Source organism: Peromyscus maniculatus, chromosome 3, assembly GCF_049852395.1.
Source record: "Peromyscus maniculatus bairdii isolate BWxNUB_F1_BW_parent chromosome 3, HU_Pman_BW_mat_3.1, whole genome shotgun sequence".
Taxonomy (NCBI): domain Eukaryota; kingdom Metazoa; phylum Chordata; class Mammalia; order Rodentia; family Cricetidae; genus Peromyscus; species Peromyscus maniculatus.
This window is the reverse complement of record NC_134854.1, coordinates 61,757,529-61,774,098: the sequence shown is the minus strand read 5'-3', so window position 1 is coordinate 61,774,098 and position 16,570 is coordinate 61,757,529. Positions and strand designations below refer to the sequence as shown.

The window sequence follows — 16,570 nt, the reverse complement described above, 5'->3', positions numbered from 1 at the left end:
CAAGTTCAGGGAGTGTGGGAAGGGTGGCCATCTAACCCACCGGAGTCTGGGTGCCTTTCTAAGCAGGTCAAAAGTGGGGAGGGTGCTAACGCTAGGTGGCCCAAGGAAGGGCAACAGGAGAGGAATCCCAGGGGAAAGGGAGACATCTCTGCCACAGCCATTAAAGGGAATAATAAAAAAACAACCCTGGATGTGGGAGTTTAAATTGGGAGCTCCAAGAGGTGAGGTCAGGAATACTGGAGTTGGGGGGGGTGTGTTCCTGAAGGCTTAGGGCCAACTTGAGCTGGCAAGTCCCAGGCCCAGGCGAAGGGGTAAAGTCAAAATGGCGTCCGCTCAGGACATGAGGGAGAGGAGAAGCGACCAGCTAGGGAAAGAAAGGGAAGTAGCATTTCTTTTTTTAGTAAGACAGAGAGCCAGCCCCGGGATGAAGTGGTGTCTGCACAACTTCCTAGGCCCCAGGTTGTGGAAGAGAGACTGAGTGTGGGTTGGCAAAGGTGAGGACCTCAGGTCTGGAGGGCCCATGTGACAGCTCTGACTGAATGGGGGACTTCCAAGTCATACCTCAGAAGGCTCAGAGGAGGCAGCAGTTAGTAAAAACAGAGAGGAAGCTCTGACAGCAGCGTCCACAGCACAGGTCATAAAACCACTGGAAAGTTCCAGGCCAGAGCAGCTGGGTTACATCTGTCTCAGCTCTGAGTTCTCCGCTGACCCTGAGCAAAGCCGCCCCTGCGGTGGCCCACAACACTTCTCCCAGGGCGCTGCCCGGCAGGGGTTGATCTAATTGTCTCAACCCATAGACTGGAAGCTCTGGGACAGTAGGTTTGGGACAGAATAGATTTGTTTACCACACTCTGTCCTGGCAGGCGCAAGGTGCTTGATTTAGCAAGCAACCTGACATTCTCCATCTGTGACAGGGATAAGACCATCTCACTTTACAGATGGAGAGGGGCCTCCAGCAGAGGAGTGTGTCTTCTCACTTATGGAGAGGGGGGTCCAGCAGAGGAGGTGTGTCATGTCTCACACTTCCTGGAGGGTAGATCTGGGATTCGATCCCCAAATGGACTCAGTCTGATGTCCAGCTCGTGAGTTCTCGGAAATGTGGTGTGTCTGGCAAACAGGCTAGCCTGGAGACCCTGCAAAGCCTGGGGTTCCTGTAGGGAGGTGCTGGGCAGCAAAGGCAGCCGGCATCTGCCAGGCCCTACCTGCAGTGGGCCGCGGCGGCGGTGGGAGTCAGTTTGGCTTCTCCTTGTGCTTCTGCTCTCCTTCCGTCGCCGCTACCCTGGGTTTCTTTCGGTTCCCTCTGGTGGCATGGCTTCCTCTAACCCACTTTGTGCCTCTACTCATACCATGGCTTTGTCCAAAGCACACAAACGTACCTCTTATCACATGCTCAGAGGAAGTGAGTGAGAGGGTCATGTCACTGGTGGGGAGTCACCAGGGCTCTTCATGAGCTCGGGGGACTGCGGAGGCCAAGTCTCTCTGCACCCTCCCCGGCCCCTGACTGAGCAACAGGAACTGAGATTGGTCTCGAGCAGCAGAGCGGGGCTTCACTTCCCCTTCGATTGTGATGCTGCAAGAAGTCTAGAGAAGTCCAGCCTTCCTTCTTGGAAGCGCTGGAGTTCTGCTCGCTGAACGAGCACTACCCCTCCTTCCTCCCGACACGCAAGGTCTGTCCAAGGATGTGTATTATGAATGGCGCCTCTGCTGCACAGAGTCCCTGCTGCTTCTTGGTGGCGTTCCAAGGCTCTATGGGTGGGCCTCAACTGGGAAAAATAGAGAGTGGATGGGGACATGGTACAGAATGCCTGGAAGCTCATGGTCCCCGGGGCTGTGTGTGTGTTGGGAACATTTGACAATAAAAAGGCTTTTCTTGGCCATTACCCCAGACACATTTCTAAACCAACAGAATATTTTTCTCTTAAACGTAAGAGAAAAAAGAGAGAATGCCCTGTGGTGGAGCATTTGCCTAGCATGCACAAAGTTCAGTCCCTACCACAGCCAGATGTAACTGACCTCCAATGAAAGCGATTCTTATTTTGTGGAGGACAGCATTCAATTCTGTAGCAGTTTTTCTGTCCTCGGACCCTCAGCCATCCTCTCTTCAGCCCTCCAACTATTGGGGTGTGGGGAAATGCCCCCACAGGACGCCAGCAGTTTGCCGTGAGCCAGGCTCTCATGGAGCTAAAGCTGGCCACCGGCTCACTACATAGTCAGGGATGACGGCGGAACTTCTGACACCCTGTTGCATGTTGGTATTGCTCATGCCTGCCTAAGATGTTCTCTGTTCTAGTGAAAAAGTCGGATGTGGTGGCGCCTGCAATGCTAGCATTCTGGAGGCTGAGAGAAGAGGGTTGCAAGTTCCACCTCAGCTTGGGCTGCATAGAAACTCTCTCTTATTAAGATGAAAGGGGACAAGAAGGAATCGGAGGAGGGGGGAAGAGGTGGTGTGGTGGTTGGAGAGATGACGCAGCAGGTAAGGGTACTGGCCACCAAACCTGACAGATTGATTTTAATCTCCGGGACCCGCATTGTGGAAGGAGAGAACCAATTCCTGAAAGTTGTCCTCTGACCTCCACACTTACGCTGCGGCATGCATGCTTGTGTGCATACACACATACATATAGGAACATGCACACACATAAATAAATGCAATAAAAAGAAATTTGAAAGAATGAATGAAATTTTAGAAAAAGAAAGAAAACCGACCCATTCACCCCTTTCACTACTTACTTTTCGAGAAAAGGTCTCTCTCTGCAGTCCAAGGTTGGCTTAGCTGCTGCCCACACGACTGGATCCACACATGGCTTAAATTTAAAAATATGAAACAGAAGGTGGTGTGGCTCAATGGTAGGGTGCCTAGCATACCTGAGATAGTGCTGTATTCGGCAGATACAAATAGTACATATTTCCACTTTATATTCGGGCTACAGTGAGGGGAGGGGAGGAAACGCAAAATAAACCCGAAAGATTCTTTCTACTCACTGAAGCCCAGTCCAGACATTCCTGGAAAGCCAGCAGAGGTGGACGAGAAGCCAAAATTCTAATTCAGCTGAACAGTGCCACTGTGTCTGTTAGCAACTCAAGGCTCTGAAATGTAAAGGGTAAACAGCATATCTCGAACGTATGTATTTTATTTGCTATCTGAAAGTGAACAACGAGGGTGGGGCACGTTAGCAAGGTGGCTCAGCAGGCAAAAGAGACTGCTGCTGAGCTTGACAGCCTTAGTTTAATCCCTGGGCCCCACATGGTGAAGGAGGGTGCTGAATAACTCCACAAACTGTCCTCTGACTTATGCATGCTCATGTGCACCCACAGATAAACATACAAGATAAATTTAACAAAAATGTAGTTTAACAATTAATTCAGAACATTTCTTTTTTTTTTTTCTGAGTCCCTTATTAAATTCTTTTTTTTTTTTTTTTTGGTTTTTCGAGACAGGGTTTCTCTGTGTAGCTTTGCGCCTTTCCTGGAACTCACTTGGTAGCCCAGGCTGGCCTCGAACTCACAATGATCTACCTGGCTCTGCCTCCCGAGTGCTGGGATTAAAGGCGTGCGTCACCACCGCCCGGCCAGAACATTTCTTTATTAAAAGTATCTTCTTCAGGGCTGGAGAGGTGGCTCAGTGGTTAAAAGCACTTGCTGCTCTTGCAGAGGACCTGGGTTCAGTTCCCAGAACCCACCTGTTGGCTCACAACTGTCTGTAACTCCAGTTCCACAGGTCTAACTCCCCTTCTGGTCTCTGCAGACACTGCATATTCATGATGTGAATAATGCAGACAAAATACTCACACACACAAAATAAAAATAAACAAATCATTAAAAAGTATTAAGATGGTAAAATATATATACAATTAAATATACATACATACGTATATCTATCTTTAGTTAAGCTTCTTGTGATGCTGCACCGGAAATCTCAGCTACTCAGGGAATCTGGGCCAGGAAATTTGCTTGATTCCAGGAGTTGGAGAGCAGCACAGGCAACGGATCTTTTTCCTAAAAAAAGACAAAAAGAAAAGAAAAAGTCCGCCAGGCGGTGGCGGCGCACGCCTTTAATTCCAGCACCTCTGTGGACCTCTGTGAGTTCGAGGCCAGCCTGGTCTACAGAGTGAGTTTCAGGACAAGCTCCAAAGCTGCAGAGAAACCCTGTCTCGAAAAAAGAAACAAAAAAATCCAACAAACAAACACAATAACCTTTTAAAATGATGGTGGGCAGAGCAGGCAGGTATTCACTTGCCAAGCATGTGAAGGTCCACCATCAGTAACAAATAAACATAAAAATAAAAATTACCACAGGTCATGAATGGTGCAAGACAGGACTGGTCCCCATTAAGCTGAATTTCAGTGGAAATCGGACATTAAAATCACAAACTGGGACCTGTGAAATGGATCGTTGATTGGATAAAGGCACTTGCCACAAAGCAAGACAACCTGAGTTCAATCCCCAGGACTCTGAGAAGTTGTCCCTTGATTTACACCCCCACCCCCAAACAAACCAACAAATAACACCAAACACAACACAACCAGAAGCTGACTCAAAGCCTAGAACCTTCCAGAAAAGCCACCTAGACTCCCAGACAATGTGATGCTGACCCCAAAGCTGAAGAGTGAAAGTCAGGATGTGTGCAGGTTGAGGCGGGCATCGGCCGCGAGGCGGGCATCGGCCGCGAGGCGGGTTTATGGAACCGAAAAAAAAAAAAAAGTTCAAATGCAAACCCATGGTGAAGGTCGGGGCCAAAGAAGAGGCGGGATCGCAGCAGCCACATTCTGAGTCGGAGCCGGCTGGTAGGCTGAAAAGAGACAGTGACCCAGGGTATGCTGAAAGGGGGCTCTGGGTACCGCAGCCTGCGGCTTGGTCGCGGTGGGAAACAGGGAGCGGAGGGCCGGGGGTGGGGGGTGCTTTCAGTCGCCTCGAAACGCCCTGGAGTGTGGCTCCATTGACGCCTGGGCACAGCGGATCTCCAGCTCCAGGCGGGCGCGGACTGGGTGGGGACGGGCTACCGGGTGATGGGCGACTTTGTCTCCGGATTCCCGAAGGAGCCCCGTGCGGGCCGCCGAGCTGTCTACGAGGTCGGCGAGGCCCTGGGCCTGGCTAGCGCTCCTCGCGGTGGGCGGTGGCCGGGTCGGTGCAGGGGACCCGGGGTGGTTGCGTGGGGCGGGGCGGGGCTCTGCCCGAGGCGGGGGCGGCACGATGCGGAAGTGCGGGGCGGGCTCGACGACCCGCGGGAGACGCAGCTCGGCGAGGGCTCAGACCGGCCGCAGCGCCCGGCCGGGGCTCCTGGCTCCCCGCGGGCGCACCGCAGACAGGTAGGTCCGGGAGCTGTGGGCTGTGCTGGGTCCCGCGCCCGGAGAGCGGTGGGAACCGTCCCGAGCTACTGCTTCGCCCCGAGGTGGCCTGTGCCCCCGGGGACGCCTGCCAGGAGGGCCGGCGGGGTCGCGATCCCGCTTCTTCGCGGTGGGCAGCGCCCACCGACGCCAAAGTCTCCAAGGCGACCCACACCTTGGCCAGCCCGTGGTGCAGGGCTCCGGCCTCCATCGTCCCACCGGCCCAGGGAAAGCCCCGAGAGGCGAGGGACGAGCGCGCATCACTGCCGCGCCAGGCCAGGGTCAAGGATGCGAAGCGCCCTGGCGCAGGGCCCCAGTCTGGCACCGAGGAGCGAGGCTCCGGCCCTGACCCCTTTCAGTCCGTCCTTCCTCCCCTGCCGCACCTCACCTTTTCGAGTAAGAGGTGGAGGTTCCAACAGTCACCCCTCCCTAGGATCTTAAACGCCAGGACAGGAATTTGTGGAAACAGGGTTTGGGGGGAGATGGTGTCAAATAGTGGCGCCACCCCTTGACTCGTGGCTCCAAAAGGACGCCAATTTTCTTAGCAATCAAGAAGAATCGGGGGCGCAAATGCTTGGTCTGGTTTCTTGACGGCCTGCCCCTAAACTTAAGAAGGAAACAACTAAGAATCTGAAAGTGGAGAAGTGTTAGCAGTGTGGCCGCAACGCAGGCGGGGAGATGGCCTGGGTTGGCATCCAACCGCAGCGCGGGTGTCTCAAACCCCTAGAGGGCCCAGAGCGGGTACCTAGGAGCAGGGGTGGAAGTTGGGGCTTCCCTAGCCTCCTCTTGGCATAGCAGAATGGGGCATCCCCAACCAGAGGAACGGTCCAGGAACGGATACTAAGCCAGAACCCTGAGGTGACTTCAGGGGCTGACTCAGAGAGCCCCCACGTTCTGTCCCGGGTGGAACCTGCAGGGATGATCACGAGGGACCAGAAAGGACGTGGGCTGGGCTGACGGAGGAAGCTGGAGAAGCTGGGGGCCTTCAGGTGAGGACCTTGTATCCGTCCCTACTCCTTCCGCTCCTGGTTTAGGACTAGGAAAGAGGTAGGAAACCACCCCTTATAACTAAAAATGCTGCTTCGGGGCTTTCCCTTGCACTCTGGCCTTCCCCCAACCTGCCCCTGGGAGGAAGCTGAGAGAGGGTTCTTCCTGCCGCACCTGCTGCCCCAGAATCTCAAGCCTGTCTGCACTCGGTAGGGGCAGGGCCCGGGTGTGTCACTCACCTGGAGAGGGCGGGACTTAGGCTGATACAGGTAACCCCTTGCAGGTTCCTTGAACTGGGTGTGGGGTTTAGAACCAGACAATCCGAGAGACAGGAGGGGTTTGAAGTTCTCCCCACCAGCCCTCGGGAACTCTCAGTGAGCTGACTGCCCAGGTGGCCTCTCCTGGGACTTCAGGACCCTGGAGTGAGCTGGGGGGACTCCTCATCTTAGCTGGAATTCAAGGACTGCTTCTCAGGATGCCTCCGTGCCTAGTTATATGTGGGATGCTCCCTTGGGTTTTCAGCAGGCTATACCCATTTTGACACTTCCGTGGAAGATGGTAGCGCCTCTGTTGGTTTCTCCTTTACAGGTTGATAGTCACAAATCTCAGTCTGGGTGTTGCATCCATCTTCCTCCAAACCCAGGAGAAGGCAGCCATGTTTAGACACTGAAATTGAGAACAGGATCAGACTCAGATCTAAGCCTTCTCTTGGGGAGAAGGGATATTTTCGGGGGATGGATGCTGAAGTTGGTCCTGCTCAGGGGAAGGATCCTGTGGACCTAGCTGCAGGTGGAACCTTCTGTGGCTAAGTGAATACACCCTCTCTTGGCCCTGGTGGCCTGGCTTGCTGTGGGGTCTTTTCTCTGTGTCCCTATTCCATCTGAAGGGACTGTCCCTTCCTAGCACTGAGGCCAGAGTAACAATTTCAAAACCTTTCTCTGAATTAAACATCAGGCTGGGGCAGAAAGCCGCAGTGGTCCCTGGCTCCTTGATCCCTGAGGCATGGAGCAGGGGAGTGAGTCCTTCTGGTCTCCCTATTCATACCACCCTTGGCCAGCTGGCTGGACTCTGTGTGTGTGTGTGTGTGTGTGTGTGTGTGTGTCTTAAGGGTAACTTGCCTATCCTGGTGTCCACTTTCCTGTGGTCATAACTGCCGGCTGCTCCCTCCATTCGAGGATCAGAGCTTCTTGAGAGCTAACTAGAGACACGGGTGAAGGTCAGTAGGCTTAGAGCCAGGGAATGATCCAGAGATGGGCTTGCAGAGACTCACGAATATTCTCTACGTCCCCTCCCTCCGCCAGCCCACAAGTCAGTCCAGTGAGTCAGATTTCTGAGTTGTCCCATTAGGCCACTTTCATTTCCCTTAGGTCAGGGTGGAGGCTGGTGTAGAAAGAGGAACTAAGCCACTGTCTTCTTAAGCTTGGGGGCAGGGCTGGGAGCCTTTGCACCCTGCCCGTCCAAAGCTGGCATTGCTCTTCACGGGTCACTGACAGTTGAGCTATGCACTGCTCTCAAGTCTGTAGCGTGACACTCTTGCTGGCCTGGATGTGGCATGCAGCAGCCGGGGATTGCAGGGGAAACTGAGGCTCCATACTGCAAATCCCAAGCAAGCCTGCTCAATTTTATTCCTTAACTTGCTGAACAGTGACTCCTTTCTAAGGAGCTGGTGGCACGGTGGCCTCCCTCTTTTCTGCCTCTGCCTCTGGGTTCAAGAGTTCAAGACCAAAGGCCTGGACAAGGGAGGGAGAGACCTTCCCAGGAGTGAGGGTGGGTAAGAGGGAGCACTAGACTGTTGCAAGTCTCAGGTTCTGTCTAGAAGAGAGTGAGCAGGTGAAGGGGAGGGCACCAGGGTGCGTGTGTCCTGGGGACCTGACTCTAGGGAGGCAGAGACTGTGGCCTGCGTGGGGGCTTGCCTCCAGTGTAGGCCTTGGGCTGTACTTCCTGCCACCATGTGTGTGACACAAGTCTGTAAACGTTAGAGCAGTATTTCTCAACCTGTGGGCTGTGACCCCTCTGGGGATCAAACGACCCTTTCACAGGGGTCCCATGTGAGATATCCTGCATAGCAGAGCTTTACATTACAGTTCACAATGGTATCAAAATTACAGTTCTGAAGTAGCAAGGAAACTCATTTTATGGGGGGAGGGGTCAGCACAACGTGAGGAACTGTGTTACAGGGTCACAGCACCAGGAAGGGTGAGAACCTCTGCTCTAGAGGCTTCCTGAGCACCGAACGATGTGAGAAAAGCAGCAGGAACCGAAGCTAGGACATGGATGGCTTCAGGGTGGTGCCATCTAAGCTGGGTGCCCAGTGACATCTGTGGATTAGTGGGATTTCTGTAGAGGTCAAGGGGGAAGAAAGCGTCATCCCTGAGAGACACTGAGGAGCAATACCCGTGCGGCACGCGGTCCTGGCCAAAAGGCCAAAAAGTGACGGAAGAGCTCTGTGAGCTGGGCATGAGCTCCCCACCCCCCCCCCCATCCACACGGTCTGCCTCTGTCTGAAGCGGGCCTCTGTCAGAAGCCTGAGGTAGGACTCTAGTTTAGAGGATTTGTTGGGCATGGGGAAGGGCAGTTCGGGGGAAGGGGTTTGAATAAGCTGCAGAGGGAAAGGCTGAACAGCGACAGGAGGGACGGGGCGTGGCGGAAGAGCCAACCCCAGTGCCCGTCGCCTGTTAGCCCACCGCCACGCAAGGGAGCCAGCTTTGACTGTGTGTGACTCCAGAGTGATGGGTGGCTTCACCTGGGACAACTGGGGCGATCCTCCAGTAAAGCAGCAGCTGGGTACTGATCGTACCTGGAAAACGGATGGTCCATTGAAGGAAGGGACCCACAGTACCCACTAGCACAGAAATCTCCTTCTCCCCTAACAGAAATCATCGGTTGAGTGAGCCTTGTCGAGAAAGCTGATGGTTGGAAAGCAGGCTTGGCCTCAGATACCCAAATGGACTGGAGAGACATCCCCATGACGCCTCCTCAGGGCATGGAGCATCTTGATGTGAATCTGCTGAACTCCACTTTGCTTTCTCCTGCAGAGCCCTTTGCCATGAACCAGCCAGCCCCGGGGGTTGCCCCACCACCACGCCGTGTGAGGCTGAAGCCCTGGTTGGTGGCCCAGGTGAACAGCTGCCAGTACCCAGGACTTCAGTGGGTCAATGGGGAAAGGAAACTCTTCTATATCCCCTGGCGCCATGCCACAAGGCATGGTCCCAGCCAGGATGGAGACAACACCATCTTCAAGGTAAGCCTTGTATAAGGTGCTGTCTAGACCTCTCTGGGGCAGCCGCTCCCCAGTAAAGAGATTCACAATCATCTCCTGGAGGTTGTCCATTCTGCCCACCACAGTGCTCAGGGGATCCAACACCTAGGCACAGGATCATCTCTTCTAACCTGTAGCCGAGAGCAGGGTGGACATTCAAGGTCCCTAGGAGACCTTCCTGTAACTCCTTGTAATGCTCCTTGCTCTTGACTCACTGTTACATACAAGTACACATTTAGTACACATGTGAATGAAGCCACCAACTCAGCTTTTAAACACCAAATCTTTTAGTTTTAGTCTCACTGTATAATGCCCAGCTGGCCAGACTCTCTGTTGTAGTCAAGGCTGGCCTTGAACTTGTCATCCTCCTGCCTCAGCCTCAAATGGGTTGAGATTAAAAGCATGTACCACCATGTCCAACAATTTCTAATCCTAATGCTGGACAGGCCCCACTACAATAGTTTTACAATAGAATATATAATTGTAATGTCTTAAGGTTTCTGTATATGAGAGGCAAAATTGGAATCTAGTCATATTTTAAGAATGTTTAATGTGTTTTATTTTGAGATAGAGTCTCCCTGTGTAGTCTTGGTTGGCCTAGAACTCACTGTATAGATTAGGCTGGCCTTAAACTTGTGGAAATCCTCCTACCTCTGCCTCCAGAATGTCAGGATTACAAGTATGTACCACAATACCTAGCTGACTTTTCAAATAAATCTTTTTTTTGTGTGTGTGTGTGTGTGTGTGTGTGTGTGTGTTTTAGAGACAGGGTTTCTCTGTGTAGCTTTGCGCCTTTCCTGGAACTCACTTGGTAGCCCAGGCTGGCCTTGAACTCACAGAGATCCACCTGGTTCTGCCTCCCGAGTGCTGGGATTAAAGGCAGGCGCCACCACCGCCCGGCTCAAAGAAATCTTTATGCTAGAGATCAAGGCAAGCCTCATGCTATGCACACTTTCAGCCACTAGGGACAGCCCCACCCTGTGTTTTATTTATTTATTATTTTATATTTCTTGAAATATTTTTACATAGCCCAGGCTGGCCTCAAACTCGATGTATAGCTGATTCTGGCCTTAGACTTCTGATCCTCCTGTCCTCATCTCTGAAGTGCTTGGATGACAGATGTGTACCAAGACATTCAACCCACACTTATGCTTTAATTTTTTCTTATTTATTTACTTATCTGTGAGGAGTGTGCAAGTACCACAGCATGTGTGTGGAGGTCAGAGGACCACTTGCAAGAGTTGGGTCTCTCCTTCCACAGTGTGAATTCCAGGGATCAGACTCGGCTCGTCAGGCCTTACAAACACCGTGGCAAGTGCTTTCTTCCATGAGTAGGCCATTTCGCTGGCCTACAGGTATTGATTGGTAACCTGCGCCTTCTCACCCAGCATCAGGATTAGCTTTGCTTTCCAGCATACGTCTGCATCTCTTTGCGTGACCACTGAGTAGCCACCAGAAGGATTTGGTATAACTCACCTAGTCTCCGTTTTTGGACACTTCGGACTGTTTGTGCTTCTCTGTTAGGAAAAAAAACAACATAATTCCTCCTAAATTCTACCCTTTGTTTTAATGGTGGGTTTAGGTCTGCAGTCCGGAGTTAGACCAAAGAGGTTCTGATTCTAAAAAAACTTTGAAATCGTATTTTTTAGCTTTTATACTTGATTCTTATCACAATTTGTGTGGATATTTCTATATTCTATATAATTCTATTGGAATTAAGTTGCTAGTTTAAAGAGAAGAAACACTTATAATCCTGACGTCACCAGATTGCCATGCAAAATAATAATGTCAGTTGGAGGTCGAGGGTCAGTGGTAAAGAGAATGTGCTTAGCCAGTGTGAGGCTCTGTGTTCTGTCCTCACCACAGCGATGACAATGATGCTGCAGGCCTATAATGCCAGCATTTGGGAGATGGAGACAGGTGGATCAAGAGTTCAAGCTCATCCTCAGCTACTTAGCAAGTTTACGACTAGCCTGGGCTACATGGGGCCCTGTCTCAAAAGAACAAAACCAACAAGAATAACACCAGTTGTTGAAGCATACCCACATGTAGGCACAGTTCGGAGTCCCTTAAAGGCTTAGACTCCCTGAGTCTTTCCAGGCACTGTCAAGGAGGGTCCAAAACAGAGGCAGCTTGATTTGGCCTGCCTGGCTCCAAACCCAGCCTGGCTCCAAGTCACGAGCTCATATCTGCCATGGTTTCTTGTGCTCCTTTGAGATTGTACCTATGGCCCTCCCAGCAGCAGCGAGTAGCACAGAGAATTCATTGAGCCTGTTTGAACTCTTGAGGCCTGGACAAGGCTTGGTCATATCAGCTAACACAGACGAAGCCTTAGCAAGGTTTAGCCTAGTGGCCCAGATTCTCAGCCGTGACTCCTGTAGGAAAAGAGACTTGCTGGGGCCTCCGTGACAGGTACAGTGCCCTGTACCCTGCAGTCCTCCTTTCCCTCCGTAGGCCTGGGCTCAAGAGACAGGGAAGTACACCGAGGGGGTGGACGAGGCTGACCCAGCCAAGTGGAAGGCCAACCTGCGCTGCGCGCTTAACAAAAGCCGTGACTTCCGTCTGTTCTACGACGGCCCTCGAGACATGCCACCTCAGCCCTACAAGATCTACGAGGTCTGCTCCAATGGCCCTGCTCCCACAGGTATGATGCTTGGCCCTGTGCGACCGAACACCTGGGAAGCTGTGACCTCTGGGTGCAAGAAAGTCCAAGGACCTTCCAGCCAAGTGCTCCAGGGAGTGCTGTGCTAGGTCATAATCCCAGGGCTCCTAAGGAGGATCTGGGAGTGGGGCAAGGACCCCGGCTGCTGCTCCTTACCACTGCCCTTGTTCTGGGCTCCTGGCTTCGGGGGAGGTCTCTTTGCTGCTTCTTGATGCTCGGTCCTTTGACTCAGCCGTACTTGGGCAGCTTTATGCATCATGGAACCCCAGGAGATTGAGGCCATTTCTCTGGCTGTTCAGATGGAGCCAAAGCCTGGCCTGGCCACTGACCTCCTGTCTTGCTGTCTCCCTCAACATGCAGAGTCCCAGCCCACTGACGAGTACATTCCTGGAGAAGAGGAGGAGGAGGAAGAGGAAGAGGTGTGTGGGGCTGGGTGGTGGGAAGAGGGGCAGTGTTTATTTACCAAGCTTCTGCACTAAGCTGATGGGGCTGGCTGGCCCTGGTGGGGTCTCTGCTGCCCTGACCCACCTTAGGATTGAGAAGCCCCTTCCTCTGGAGCTCATGCTCTTCTGCAGCTCTTTTCCGGGTTGTCCTTTGACGATTCTGAGGAAGACAGAGTGCCCATCTTGTCCCTCCCAGGGTTTTGTTGTTTCACAGTGGCAGGTTTCCCTGACCTCCACAACAGTTGGGCTTGGTGGGTACCTGCTGCCTGCAGAACGCACATTTGGAAATGGGGACTCTGACAGCTTTCATGACTGCTGAAGAAGGCAGATCTGGGACCAGCAGTGGGGTCTGGCCCCCACTGGACTGACGCTGTGTCTGTTGAGCATTGTGTTCTCAGCATCATACAGATTTACTAACCTGCCTTCCCTCGTCCATTGCCTGTTTCCCCTTCAGCTCCAGAGAATGTTGCCAAGCCTGACCATCACAGGTGGGGCTGGGAGGTGGTGTGGTTGGGGGTGGGGTGGGGTGGGGTCTAGTATAAGAAGTGACAGGTATCCTAGGTACTTGGGAGGGTGTTGAGGGAGGATGGGGGGGGCAAGTCTGGGGATCAGGTCTGGAAGAGTTCTTCAAGGTGGCATTAACAGCTGCGTTCACCACATCCTCTGCAGATCCTGTGCTACCTGGGCCTCCCATAGCACCCTACTCCTTACCCAAAGAAGGCGTCAAGTGGCCACCTGCTCTCCAGCCATCTGTAGGGCTGGGTCCCCCGGCCCCAGATCCAAATCTCCTGGCCCCTCCCTCTGGAAACCCTGCTGGCTTCAGGCAGCTTCTCCCCGAGGACCTGGAGCCTGGACCGCTGGCTCCCAGCCAGGCCCCTCCAGAACAACTCTTGCCTGACCTGCTCATCAGCCCCCACATGCTGCCTTGTAAGAACTCGGGTGGGCTGGGCAGGTTGGCAGGGCAGAGCGGAAGTGGGAATGGGGCAGGGTTGATACGGAAGGATGACAAAGAAAATAAGCTTTTAGGCCAGTCTTCCTGGGCCAGGGATAAACTGGGGAGGCTGGGGAGGCTGGGCCTACACCTGACTGCCCAAAGAGCCATGGGGCTCACAGCCTGGGCAACCCAATGCTTTGCTCACAGTGACTGACCTGGAGATCAAGTTCCAGTACCGTGGTCGTCCACCTCGTGCCCTCACCATCAGCAACCCACAAGGCTGTAGGCTCTTCTATAGCCAGCTAGAGGCTACCCAGGAACAAGTGGAACTCTTTGGCCCCGTGAGCCTGGAGCAAGTGCGCTTCCCTAGCCCGGAGGAGATCCCCAGCGACAAGCAGCGTTTCTATACAAACCAGCTGCTAGACGTCCTGGACCGTGGGCTCATCCTCCAGCTGCAGGGCCAGGACCTGTATGCCATCCGTCTGTGCCAGTGTAAGGTGTTCTGGAGTGGGCCCTGCGCCTTAGCCCATGGCTCACGCCCCAACCCCATCCAGCGAGAAGTCAAGACAAAGCTCTTTAGCCTAGAGCAGTTTCTCAATGGTGAGGTCCATTCCATGCTCCTCCTGGCTGTCCCTCACTCAGGGTTCTAACCTCTAACTAGAGGCCTTAATCTTGATGCAGAACTCATCCTGTTCCAGAAGGGTCAGACCAACACTCCACCACCTTTTGAGATCTTCTTCTGCTTTGGAGAAGAATGGCCTGACCTCAAGCCCCGAGAGAAGAAGCTCATTACTGTACAGGTGTGCCCCTAGCCAACTCGGCTTCAATATTAGGAGACATGGGGCTGGACCTTTGGCCCAGGGTAGAGGTGGGGCCCTCCGGGCCACGAGGACTTGGTTGCTAGGGCTGGAGGAGACAGTCCACATCTGCCTCTGGATGTCCTCATGCCCAGCGTGATTGAACAGCCCTGCAACAATTCCCCATGCCCTCTTCCCTTTGCTCCCCAGGTGGTACCTGTTGCAGCCCGGTTGCTGCTGGAGATGTTCTCTGGGGAGCTTTCCTGGTCAGCAGACAGCATCCGGCTGCAGATCTCAAACCCAGATCTCAAAGACCACATGGTGGAGCAGTTCAAAGAGCTCCATCACATCTGGCAGTCCCAGCAGCGGTTGCAGCCTATGGTCCAGGCCCCTCCTGTGGCAGGCCTTGGTGCCGGCCAAGGGCCCTGGCCCATGCACCCAGTTGGCATGCAGTAACAAGGCTGCAGATGGTGGCTGTCCTGGGCCTCCTGGAGCAACTGTGGAGATTGACATGGCAATGGAGTGGCCCCAGCTGGCCTGGCTGGCTGCAGGGTTCTACCTCTGAGTCTCCTGGAGGGAGAGTAGGGCCAACAAGGACACACAAGAGGCCCCAGGCCACATTCTCCCTAAAATTCAATCTGAGCACTGTCTTCCGGTGATTTCTCTGATCTGTTTGGCTCTGAAGAAACGTGGCCAGCAGCCCCAGCGGGAGGGAGGGAACATCACTAGCCCGGAGCCTAGATACACAGGTCCAGTTACCCCAGGGTAGCCAACTCTTATGGTTGCCCCAATTTCTCTAGCAAAAAGGGCCAAGGAGTGTTGTTGGGGCTTCTGCAGAGAATGGACCTGATTTGGGGGTTCCCTAGTTTGAGTCTTTCTCGTCTTCCTTCTGACAAGGACGTCACTAGGCTTGTGCTGACAGCTGCCCTCCTTCAGAGTCTAAGAAGCTGGGGTAGAAAGTAGATTTTAATATATTTTTGGATTAATAAATGTTAAAAGCAGATTTGCCTGTTTCGTGACTGTTCCCAGGCCAACAGCCTCTGTTCTACCAGACTGCTCAGTTGCCGACTGGCCTTGCCTCAGCGCCAGCTCTCCAGCGAGGTGCCTGGCACAAGGGTTGGGGGGGGGAGACCCTGCCTTCCTGTCAGGCAGTCAGCCGGGCCTTCACAGATACTTATCTGGCTGTCTCTGCTTCGAGGAAGCAGACTGAGGCAGATGTAGACTTTTGAATGTGTGTTGTCCAAAAACTGCCCAAACCTTCCCAGAAGGCAGTAAAAAAAAAAAAGGAATTTGGATGCTAGCTACACTTCAGATCATCAAAATCTGGGATCCTTTTTTTCTTTTTGAGACCGGGCTGGCCTTAAACTTGTGGTATTAACCACAGCTGTCTTTGAAGCCCTGATCCTCTATCCTTGCCTCTGTCTCCCAAGTGCTGGGGTAATCTATGAGCCTAATGGCTGGGGATGTAGCCCAGTGGCAGAGTGCTTGTACAAGGCCATGTTTGATTCCCTGTAACACACATTCAAAATGAAAAAGGTTGAGCTGGGTGTGGTGTTCATGCCTGTAATCCCAGCACCGAGGAGGCTAAGACAGGAAACTCAGTAGTTCAAAGCCAGTCTGGGACAGCCTGCCTAAAAGAGTGCAACATGTTTAAAAAATAAGTCTTGTCTTCATGCATTCTTGCATGTCTTCATGAATTGGCGGTTCATCACTGGAATCTGGCTCATAAGAGTAATTTTCTAGTCCAAACAATGTTTTCTTTTTTCATTGCTACTCCCATCCAGGCTCCTGACTGTTATTTTGAAGTAAATACCAGAAACATTTCATGTATAAATATCCAGCACGTATTCTCCTAAAACATTTTTTTGGTGGGGGCACTAAGGATGTGATCTAGCACTGAGCTGAATCCCCAGCTAGCAAAGAACATTTTTTTTCTTTTTAAAATCAAATACCCAGTTTATGGGGCTAGAGATGGCTGTTAGTAGAGTGCTTAGAGGATACAACTTTGGATCCCCAACAACCATGTTACCAAAAAACAAAAGTCAGGCACTAATGTATATGTTGTCATCGGGAGGCAGAACAAGGGGATCCCCAGGGCCAGCCAGTCTAGCCAATCAGTGGGGTGCAAGTTCTATAATACCCTGTTTCAGGGAATGAGAGCGA

The 16,570-nt window shown here is 52.7% G+C and overlaps 1 protein-coding gene across 3 annotated transcripts; it reads left to right on the top strand.

Annotated features, from left to right (window-relative positions):
- Positions 1-4,705: 4,705 nt before the first annotated feature.
- Irf5 (interferon regulatory factor 5) lies at positions 4,706-15,410 on the top strand. Of its 3 annotated transcripts, none has more exons than XM_015998061.3 (9): positions 4,706-4,813; positions 9,348-9,553; positions 12,026-12,215; positions 12,594-12,652; positions 13,131-13,164; positions 13,346-13,603; positions 13,818-14,210; positions 14,292-14,410; positions 14,618-15,410. In XM_015998061.3, exons 2-9 carry the CDS (start codon positions 9,359-9,361, stop codon positions 14,861-14,863), a joined length of 1,494 nt encoding a protein of 497 aa, XP_015853547.1. In that variant the 5' UTR covers positions 4,706-4,813; positions 9,348-9,358; the 3' UTR covers positions 14,864-15,410. The 3 variants fall into 3 exon arrangements, with proteins under 3 accessions (XP_015853547.1, XP_006979458.1, XP_076422701.1); XM_006979396.4 differs by lacking the exon at positions 4,706-4,813 and adding an exon at positions 5,200-5,307; XM_076566586.1 differs by lacking the exon at positions 4,706-4,813 and adding an exon at positions 5,548-6,314.
- Positions 15,411-16,570: the final 1,160 nt, after the last annotated feature.

Excerpts from the sequence above, each read along its gene's own strand:
- Irf5 (XM_015998061.3), top strand. The coding sequence starts at position 9,359 with ATGAACCAGCCAGCCCCGGGGGTTGCCCCACCACCACGCCGTGTGAGG. Across the intron at positions 12,653-13,130 it reads AGGAGGAGGAAGAGGAAGAG|CTCCAGAGAATGTTGCCAAG; the intron begins GTGTGTGGGGCT and ends TTTCCCCTTCAG. Across the intron at positions 14,411-14,617 it reads AGAAGCTCATTACTGTACAG|GTGGTACCTGTTGCAGCCCG; the intron begins GTGTGCCCCTAG and ends TTTGCTCCCCAG.